At 37.5% G+C, this 11,361-nt stretch overlaps 1 protein-coding gene across 1 annotated transcript in view; it reads right to left on the reverse strand.

Moving 5' to 3' along the window:
- The window catches only part of LOC109934087 (M1-specific T cell receptor beta chain-like), a 76,611-nt gene that overhangs the window by 11,081 nt on the left and 54,169 nt on the right, over window positions 1-11,361 (reverse strand). Inside the window, exons 4-5 of the mRNA XM_048618241.1 lie at window positions 10,083-10,124; window positions 6,339-6,416 (exon numbers count right to left, since the gene is read on the reverse strand). Coding sequence (XP_048474198.1) covers window positions 6,339-6,416; window positions 10,083-10,124 — 120 coding nt within the window. The remainder of the gene's footprint in view (window positions 1-6,338; window positions 6,417-10,082; window positions 10,125-11,361) is intronic.

Raw genomic sequence — 11,361 nt, forward strand, 5'->3', positions numbered from 1 at the left:
CGTGGAAATTATACAGTGAATGGCAGAACTCTTAGGAATATTGATATGCAGAGAGATCTAGTCATGCAGGTCCACAGATCACTGAAGATGGCAGCACAAGTAATTAAGGTTGTAAAAAAGGCCTAAGGCATGCTTGCCTTCATTAGAAGGGGCATTGAGTATAAGGATAGACAGGCCATGCTGCAGCTTTATAGAACTTTAGTTAGACCACACATGGAATTTTGCATATATTTCTGGTCACCACACTACCAGAAGGATGTGGATACTTTGGAGAGGGTACGGAAAGCTATGGAGGAATTGCAGCTATGAAGAAATGTTGTATAGACTGGGTTTGTTTTTAATGGAATGCAGGAGGTCGAGGGGCAACCTGATGGAAGTTTATAAAATTGTGAATGGCATGGTTAGAGTGGAAAGTATGAGTCTTTTTCCCACGGTGGAGGGGTCAATTTCTCGGGGACACCCGTTCAAGGTGCAGGAAGGGGGATTTTAAAAGACATGTGCGAGGCAAGTTTTTCACACAAATGGTGGTGAGTGCCTGGAACACGTTTTCAGGGGAGGTGATGGAAACAGACACAAAAGCAGTATTCAAGAAGCATCTGGATGAATATGTGAATAGGAAGGGAATAAAGGGATATGGATCCTGTAAGTGAAGACAGTTTTAGTATGGAAGGGCAAAATGTGTTGGTGCAGTCTTGGAGGGCTGAAGGGCCTGTTCCTGCGCTGTATTGTTCTTTGCTCATTGCTCTTTAAGAGGCTAGAAAAATTTGGGTTGTTTTCTCTGGAGTGATGGAGGCTGAGGGGAGACTTGATAGAAGTCTATAAAATTATGAAATGCATGGATAGGGTTGACGATCAGAATCCTTTCCCAGAGTTGAAATGTCTAAAACTAGTGGGACATGTATTTAATGTGAGAGGGGGAAAGTTCAAGGGAGAAGTGAGGGGCAAGTTTTTTACACCTAGAGTGGTAGGAGAGTGGAACTGGCTGCCAGGGGTGGTGGTCGAGGCAGATATGATAGGGGCATTTAAGAGGCTTTTAGATAAGCACATGAATATGCAAGGAATGGAGGAATATAGACCAAAGCAGACAGAAGGGATTAATTTAATTTGACGTTATGTTTGGCACAACATTGTGGGCCTAAGGACCAGTTCCTGTCCTGTAGAGTTCTCTGTTCTATGTTCTAAAAGCTGTCCTCCCTAACACTCATTAGAAGATATTAGGGCAGGTGTTAAAAGCTTCAAAAGATTCTTTTTAAAGGAAGAGAGAGGGAGAGATGTACCGAATTAGGGTCATAATTGTAGAGTTTAGGGTTGGCAGCTGACAGCAAGGGCTTCAATGGCGGGGTGAAAGGACTGGGAAATGGACAGGAGACCAGCATTGGAGGTGAACAGAAACCTTGTAAATTCGTAATATCCAGACTCCGATAATCTTGAAGCCCAGAAACTAAAATTACTATCTCTACATTCCCCTTTATCTATAAATGTATTAAGGTGTTCCTAAAAACTACATAGTTGACTAATTGCTAAACACCAACAATTTAAGTTTCGAAATTAGCAAGTAGCCAGTGTTACATTTATAATAACTCAGCTGGCACTGAAAACTTAGTTGCATCTCTCGTGAAGTTATTTGTATTTCTGTAGTGCAGTTACTAACTGTTGCAATAAAACTATGAAGTTAAATAAAATCATTGCTTTGACCTTTTCTGTCAAACAGGTTTAAATTTGGGGGTATCACTACTGGAATTGTGTTTCTGATACTTATATTACAAATAATTAGAAATAACATTGTTATCTGTAAAAGATGTCAAGGTATGTGGAGAGGGTATCAGAACAGGATAACCAGAGTAGTACCAGGGATAGGGGGTTTCAGTTATTATGGAGAGACTGGATGTTCTCCTCAGAGAAGAGAACAGTAAAAACATATTATTTGAGATGTTCAAAATAATGAGGGATTTTCATGAAATTAAAGTTGAAAAGTTGTTTCCATTGTTGGATCAGTTGGCACCTACAGGACACACAATGCTTTTCAAAAAATCACTGGGTAGTTATCACTGGAAATGCATCATCTCAGTAATAGTGACAGATGCAATTTTGACAATAACTTTCAAATGGAATTAAAATCATGTTGATAAAGGAAAACATTGTTGATTATAATGAAAAATTGTAAATAATACTAACTGGGTAACTCTTCCAGTTAACTGACAAGGTAAGATGGATCAAATGAGCTCCCTCTGTTCTGATTAAATGTGATCACAAAAGTTTTTAAGATGCTATAGCAAATCTAATATATTCACTAATATACTTTAAGAAGAGAAACCTGGCATCACTGCTCAGGTCTCACCTTAATGTAAATCCAAACCAATGTTGTTGACTCTTAACAACTCTCTGAAAAGGCAAGATGGATTCAGATGGGTGAAATCTTGTAACCTGCTTGTTTAAAAATGGTGCCTTTATAAATTAAAAATCTTGCAATTTGTATTTTCCAGTTTTGGTTTCAGTTTATTAGGATTGGGGATAATTACAAAGCAAGGAATGAATACATGCAGTCTAGTAAACTTTGAATACTAAGGCTTTGTACCTATCTAGAATTGACAGCTTAGGCCAGGTATATCAAGTGAATAAACTGAATTCACAGATGAAAGAAAACCTGCAGCCCAGCAATGAAACCACTGGCCAATTATAAGAACATAGAACTAGGAACAGAATTAGTCAATTCAGCCTTTCGAGCCTGCTCTGCCATTTGATACAATCATGACTGATCTCATCTCATCCTGAACTCTACTTTCCTGCCTACTCTCCTTTCAAGCTATTGCTAACTATAAGGACTCAACAGAAGTATTGTGTCCAATTCCAGGCATCACATTTAGAAAATATGTCAAAAATTGGAAGATTGTCATAAAATTGTAGTATGGTTTCAGTTATATGGAGAGACTGGAGAAGCTAAGCTTGTTCTTCCAGTGTATGTTAACAATAGTTAGCTGGCATGTTCACAATCATGAAGGGTTCCATTGGAGTAGATTGGCAGAAGCAATTTCCACCATTCAGTTATCAGACCCTCCTAGTGCCTCAAATGCATGTAAATATAATCTGATTCAAGTAAGAGTTTGATTTGTTTGGATAGAGTCAAACTCCAGTGTTTGTTTGTTTCCTTGATATGCTACTTTACAGAGCCAAAAAAAATCTATACACATATATGTATACAGATTTTTTAACGAATAAAGTATATTTTCGAAATAAAAATGTCCTCACGAGTATACAATACATCTTATAATGTCAGTTAGGGTTTGCAATGTTGTAACTGAAATGAGATCATAGGAAGTAGCTGGAGATTGCAAAATGTTACAATATAGTAGCAATTTTTAAAAAACCAATAATGTATTTATGTTACCTAGCCACAATTGTCAATTTAGTGCCTTCACCGAAATATAATGGACTGTTGTTGCTGTAGCACCATGTTAAACACTCGTCAAAAAAACTACTAATTCAAACAGGTTGTTGAGCTGGAATGCCTTTCAGCTCCTACAGCCAGAACACCATCTGCAACATCCCTTGATACCTGCATGCCTTAGAAAGCTATCAATCTCAATCTTGAAGGTTCAAAGTGCTTTTTGTATCCACTGTCCTTTTATAGGGAAGGGATTCAGATTCTATTTTGATTTCTGTGAAACAATGCTTCTGGATTTCACTCCTAGCTGCTATAATTCTAATTTTAAAATATTCTCCTTTCAGTCCTGATGTCTCCGCTAAAGCGTAAATCATGCACAGTCAACATTCCCGTTATAAATTCCTAACTTGGATATTCTGGTGCATTTTTGTTTGTTTAGCTAAGAATAGTACTATACATATGTTTTTAAAACTACATTGAGATTTATAATTTTCTGATTTGTGACTTGACTCCAGAGAGTAACTGGCCATTGCAATACAAAACACTACAATTTTACAATACACTACCAAATCGATTAAACCAGCACTGAAGTCAGTATTTTTAAAGTGATAATTCTTAAGGCAATCCTAGTCAATGTCTCTGGGCCATAAATGTAACCGTTGCTTGTGTTGTATCTCATTACTAATGATGGTAAATTGCTTTTGGAAATTTTAATTAAATGAATTCTAAACGGTTTACATTTTTCATTATTTTTCAATTTTCTGCCCCTTTGCTTTCAATTCACCATTTCTTAACCTTTCATTGTGCTTTTTTACGTAGCTAATTTAACTACAATTCACTCTGCCTACTCAGTCATCACAATGCTTATTTGCATTCAAGGGACTGCAGTTGATCGATTAGAATTATAGCACATAGAACAGTACAGCACAGGAACAGGGCCTCTGGCCCACCATATCTGTGCTGATCATGATACCATTCTAAACTAATTCCATCTGCCTGCACATGGTTTGTATCCCTCCATTCCCTGCCTGTTCATATGTCTGTGGAAATGCCTTTTAAACTTTGCTCATGTGCTTCTGTGACTTCCCTTGATGGCCTTTTCCAGGCACCTGCATCCCAGTGTTAAAAAAAAACTTTCTTTGCTTATCTTCTTTAAATTATATCTGTATTTCAAATGTTACATTACAAAGAAGGATTTTTCCAAGTAGGATTTTGATAACTAGACTTTATAAAATTAAAGAGCTCATAATTAACTGACTGACATACTCAATAGAGATGAAGTAGTTCTGCAGTTTGGGCACTTTTGCACTCATGGATTATAATCTAATCTTTGGGGTCAGAGCTCTCAGGCGTGAATTTGGGAAACATTTCTATAGGCAAAAGATAAAATTCAATTGTTCAAATATCTTTTGAAAGGTTTAATTCTGAGGCTAATTGTTTTTGTCAACAAATATTATTCCGGTATTGGGCAAGTATGTTTGAATTTAGGGTACAAATTAGCTATGATATTATTGAATGGTAGAACAGATTGAATGAGTTAATGTCCTGCTGTAGATCATATGTTCCTATGATTCGATTTTAGACAAATCCCATTCAATCCTATTCATAGTGAATTTTCACTTCCTCTTCAGTCATAGTTCCGAATGTATTCAATATTAGTTTATAAATAACCTCCTAAACTCTACTGCAAATATTTCTCTAATGTTTGTAAATGTATAACCATTAATTGGTGGCTTGCTTGCTTGCTAGAAGCAATCTTTTTCATTCAATGTTTAACCAATTTTTCTTTTGAATATTGCAATTGAATTTGCTTCCATATCCCTTTTATGTAAAAGTTTCAGATCACAACAATGTGCTGCCGGAAAACCATGTTTTACAATTTCACTAAATTACCTTAAATTACAGATACCTTTACTGATGGAAACTGTCTCCGGTTACTTTATGCACCAAAAGTCTACATTATTTTTGAAACTTTAATCTAAACTTCACCTAAACTCTAAGAAGAACAATCCCAATTTCTCTGGTATGGACACTGAAATATATTTGCTCATCCTTGGAAGCATTTAAATGAATCTGTTATGCAACCTTCTGACATTCTTCTATGTGATATCTGCAACTAGATACATTATTTCAGCAGGGATCTATCCAGTGATTTATGAAAGTTAGGTATAACTTCCTTTCATAACTATGTAAACCCTTCACCATTTTGTGTGCTTTTAACCTTCAGCAATGTTTCAGTCTAAACCTCCGGACACTTTTGTGATCTACTTGTCTTTCTACCTCACAACTAGCATCACATTAAACTAATGTAGGAACATTTAAAACAAAGGTATCACAATCAGCCTTATACATTCAGGACAGTTAGTTCATGTCAGTTAAAATGCTGAAAATTGAATTTGGTTCAGCAAATTTTGAATTTAGCATTTGGAAGCATACAATGTTGGAATCTGAACATGAATACGGCTTTGATTATGTTCACATATTATGCACTTGGCCGTGCATTTAGCCTTCAACTTTCTTTTGATTTTAATAAGACAATATTCTCTTATGTTACTTTGCTGTGAAGAGCCAGCTTGACTCTATATCACTTACCCGACACCACAAGTTTTGAACCAACACTAAATGTATAGTCATAAATTCCTGACACAGCATTACATGTTGTATGAAAACTCTTGACTCTGTTGTTCTTACAGGTTAGTTCATGAGCTTATTTAGTAATTATATATTGTGTAATTCTAACCTATAACTCTTTATCTTCTTGTGCTGTATATCTAGCCTGGGCTTTGAGTCTTCCCTACTACTTTATGTCTCTAATTTACCATCCTCATGCAGCTTTATTAAATAAAATCTGAAATTATAAGCTAGTCTAATGACAAATATGTAACCATTGCCTATTTTTGTCAGTAGCCACCTGAGTCACTAGTATCCTTCATGGAAGGAAATCTCTCATCCTTACCTGGTCTGGCATAGATGTGTATACAGATCAACAGAAATTTGCTTGACAATAACCTTCCTCCGAAATGGCCAGAATATGCTACTCAGTTCAACGTCATTTCGGGATGGTTAATACATTATGGTCCAGTCAGTGGCATACATGTTCGATAAAAAAAATTGTACTGCAGCTGGAATTTGAGAATATGGGAAGAGATTTTATTAAAACCTATGAAATTTTAAATGGGACTTGACAGGACGATGCTGATGATGTTTCTCCATATGGGTAATCTAGAACTCTTGAGACATAATTCTGAATTAGTGGCTGCCCATTTTAAACGGAGATGAAGATTGATTTCTTCTCTCGTAGGTTGGCATATCTTTGGAATTCTCTTCCTAGAGAGCTCTGGAGGTTAAATCATTATATTCAATGTTGTTCAGACAGATTTTTGAACTAGGAAGTTGTAAGGAATATGGAGCAGAATAGATTTCAATCAGTGGTAAGTTAATTTTAATCATGATGAGCTGTGGGAGGAACTGGAGGAACCACTTCTTAATCCATTCTTATACATTCTGTGAAAATATCTTGTTGCCAGTTTATGTCTCATTCGTCTTCCTTCAATGCCTTTACAAATTTTCCCTTATGTTAAATTAGTTGGTGTATTTGCTATTTAAAGAAAATGTAAATCCTTCTAAATTTCATTGTTTCTGCCCTATCTTTAAATTGATTAGAATGAATAGGTCGAGAGTTTCAATACTTGTCTAAAGATTAAAGCGGTAGTCACCATATCCTGCTCCCTGATTAGAGCGAAACAACAGGCAGTGTTTTCACAGGAGCCTCCACGGCTGAGATCAGGAGTTAGGTTGAGAAGGAACAGTTTGGAAAGGGCTGTTTTAGCACAGTGGTAGTGCGCCTACCTCTGAGCTGGGTGACCTGGTTCAAATCCCATTTGCTCCGGAGGTATGTAATGACATCTATTTCAGGTTGATTAGAAATGTTCTTTTTAAGAGAGAGTTCTTTTTGGCAACCTCACCCGAAGCGGGAATTGAACTCGCGTTTATCACTCTTCTAACTATCTGTCCTGCCGATTTAGCTAACCGATTGATGAGCATTTGATAAGGGATGCTTTTGATCAATAACTTACCGAGAACTGTCAACTTCGTGCCATGTCCAAAATGCAAGGGTTGACTGCTATATGCTCCCACGCCATATCACACCACAAAAACAGTTCACAACAGTCTCTGGGCAAAATTTCACCACATCCCCAATCTTTGATAAAGGATTGTGGATAACAAAAGGTAACAGCAGGTTTGATCTAAGCGCATTAATTTACCAGGGAGGTTTCCAAGTATCTTTCTTAATAGACCTGTCCCCCGACCTGTGGATCTGCATGTCACTTGTCTAAGATTACAGTTCTGACAGTATTAAAAGATTTTCCCTTGTTTACTTGTAAGTAGTCGTTCAATTCTGTTTAAAACACGCCACTCTAACTTTGTTGCAAAAAGAGAAGTTGAACTCACCCAAAACAGTTAAAATCGTCCCGTCCCCAAAATGCAGAGGGTTGTTATAATCACTTTGCTAAACTACAGTACAAGAAATCCGTGGTCTCTAAACAGAGGTACAAAAACGTGCGTTCTGATAGATAGATAATGATACATACGCAGACAGGCAGAGTGTCTGAATTATAGAAAGACAGACAGGTAGATACATATAAAGGTAAATCCATAGATATTTTAATTTAACCTACTTTTTCAGGGATATACTTATACTTATACTTATAAATATGAACTTACCTAAAACAGTCGCTTTAGTTCCAGCTCCGAAATAGTACTTTTCAGCAGAGCACAGGGGTTAATGCCTATTTAAAAACATCTCAGGTGCCTACGATTAGTTTTCCTGGGGAACTTGCATGTGAACCAATAAGGGGAGGAACACGCGACCAAAGGAGAATGGGATCATGAGGACGATGGCATTAAAGGAAGAGGAGCGGGTACATTCAGTCAATCGAGTTTGCTCCAATATGTAATTAGGCTTATCTCAATTCTGATGTAATTTATCCATTTTGGTTCCATAACCTTAATGCCAATATATTCAATCGGTTACAGATTCGGCTATTTCACTCACAACATGCTCATCACCAAATCCCTCCTGTTTTAACAATTTTCTCGGAATTACACATCTAGAATTTCAGTAGACTCTGAGTTAATCAGAAAAAGATGATATCATTCTTGAAGGATTCCATACCAATTTTAAAGTTTAACGCATCATTCAGTATTCGCCACAGCAAAGAAAATAGTTTATTGTTATACATGTAATCGAATCCTATAGAATTTTAAAGACATCAGTTGGATCATCCCTGAATATTCAATATTTAAAATGATACCCAAACCAAGGTTAGGAACCTCTCGATAGAATGCAACTCTTTTAGCTCCGGTAGTTTTCTGGTCCAAGAGAAAAGTTTACTTAGACAATGGACACCTCAAGGTGTACAGATACAACTTAACAACACTATCGAATTCAAATAGTAATTTTAAAATAGATTGTCTCTAAATGGTAGTAACCCTCGACCTCGGGTAGACAATGGCGATAAAATAGAAGTTTTCTGAGATAGTAGGAACTGCCGATGCTGGAAAATGTTTCTGAAGAAGGGTCTAGGCCCGAAACGTCAGCTTTCCTGCTCCTCTGATGCTGCTTGGCCTGTTGTGTTCATCCAGCTCTACACCTTATTATCTAAGAATAGTTTTCCGTTCCTTTTTCCTTCATGTGTTTTCCTATGACTGAATCTGGGCTACACACCTCAACTCATTCCCGGAGGTGACACGTTATCAGCACGCTCTGGAAAGGAATTTTCACTGGAATTCTCAGCTGGAATTATTACTGACCATCCTGTTGATTCCCTGTTTTCACCGACTTCCTATAATTTCATTCCCTTAATCAGCCGTACGAGTTCAAGAAGTGAACCAACTTTTTCCAGTATTAGGAATACATGCACTTACCTAAAACGGTCAATTTTGTCCCTCCTCCGAAGTAAACTTCACTAGCAGAACACAATGGTATGAACCGAAAGCAAAATCCTCCTCACGTCTGGGTCATTAGTTTTATTTTTGGAACATTAACAACATCAATGATCGGTAAGGAATGTCGGCTATGTAGTGGCCATTCATCCTTCTAAGCTGCTTCATCAGTCATTTAAATTATTGACGATTTGTATCTCAAGCCTTGGTTTCAGTAACCCTCAATACTTCGAATCACATACTATATTGAAATCCTATAGGCCCAACAACTTTCTGGGAAGAGAAATTCTGACATTCACTTAAAATCTGGCTCGACGTTCAATTGTTCTTGACTCAACTGGACTAGACTAAATAGTTTCTCTCTATCCATTCTACGAAAACTTAAACGCATAGGTTATATGAACAACGGATGCTTTTTATTCGAGAGAATACAAGTTTAGTCTAAGCAACTAGTCGTCAACATATATTTAAAAGCCTGACACATAAGCAATTGTATAGATTTATGTTTTAGTTAATAGAGGCACAGAAACCTTACCCAAAACTGTTAACTTTGTCCCCTCGCCGAAATAAACGATGTTTCCTGCACAATGATCAATTCTAAATCATGAACAGGCGCCAGAACTATCTCTTTCCAATTGAGAGAATTTGTGTCGTTTGCAAGTGAATATTCAAGAGCCAAACGCTATCGTGGACAGAGATTTTAAAGCTAATCATCACCGCCTGGACAGATACACTAGAAATAAGAGGAACTCACCCAAAACTGTTAGTTTCGTCCCTTGCCCAAAGTAATTCTCATCTGTCACACGGTGACACTACAGCATCTTAAAAAGCCTCAAAATTGCCATTTCTTTCTACTGTAACCTGTATCCAGTCCGTGTAATGCCGCAAATAACTGTAGGAATTTCATTGTAGACTGCACTATTCCATGTTGATCTTTATGGTTCGGTCTTCATCTATGGATTTCAATTTGTCCTGAATGATTGAGTTCTGATCTCCGGGAATCAGAGTTTAAACAATAGTCCCCATATTAACCCTTATGGTTGCAATTAACGGTTAGCGAAGGGGATATTAAACTGTGTTCAGAGTACTGCCAAGTCATCCCTCTTGTATTGAACCAACTGGAATAGCCATCCCTCAAATATGCCTTATTGTGCTGGAAGATGAAAGAGCAATCCTTTGTAACTCAAAATGACCAATTCCGTCTCAGAAATAGATTAATTCATCAAACTGATATCCAAAGCAGATTAAACGCAATAAAATACTTTCCTAACGTGAGCATTATAGGGGGTCGCTGGAATCGAATTTTGCCAAGAAATCACTCAAATAGAATTGCGTTGAATTATCAGATTTCCATTTTAACTGTGGAATGAACGTAAATATCGGTCATGGCGCTGGAGAGGTTTTGAGGGCGAAGAGTGTTCGGTACTTCCATACATGGCACAAAATGAACCTTATAACCTAAAAAATGTCCTTAACGGACAAATCAAGTGCCTTCTAAGGTGAAAAAGTTGGATTCATTATCGCCACAGGATGTCGGCGCTTTCCAGCCCTTGTCTCTGCTTTTCTGATGATCCCGAAAGACCTGTAAAGGGAGGTTTTTGTACAGAGACTGAATTACAATATATCACTGTGACCCCCTGTCCCCACAGTAATTTAATCTCATACAAAAAGGCCCCGCCTTTTCAGGTCGTGATCTGACATGGGATTGAGGTCTTGAAAACCGGAAAAAAGTCTTTCGGACGTGGTAGGACGCCATTCAGCGCCTCGGTTTATTGCATAGAAACAGCTGGTGATCATTCGTTGCCTGGAACTCAACAGATGGAAAAAGGAGGAGACCATTCATCCAGTTGTACTAGTGACATGGGAACTGACGGAGGACCATTTAAGTTATTCATCCCAACTTCAAAGGAATTGGAGATTGTTCACTGCCCAGAAATTGTTACACAGCAACAGGAGACCCATTCACCCCATTGGACCCATTACCTGGAATAGCAGGAATTCAACCCATCTTGAGTCTTTTCCAGGGGAACAGA

This window comes from Rhincodon typus, chromosome 39 (genome assembly GCF_021869965.1).
Source record: "Rhincodon typus isolate 14 chromosome 39, sRhiTyp1.1, whole genome shotgun sequence".
Lineage (NCBI taxonomy): Eukaryota > Metazoa > Chordata > Chondrichthyes > Orectolobiformes > Rhincodontidae > Rhincodon > Rhincodon typus.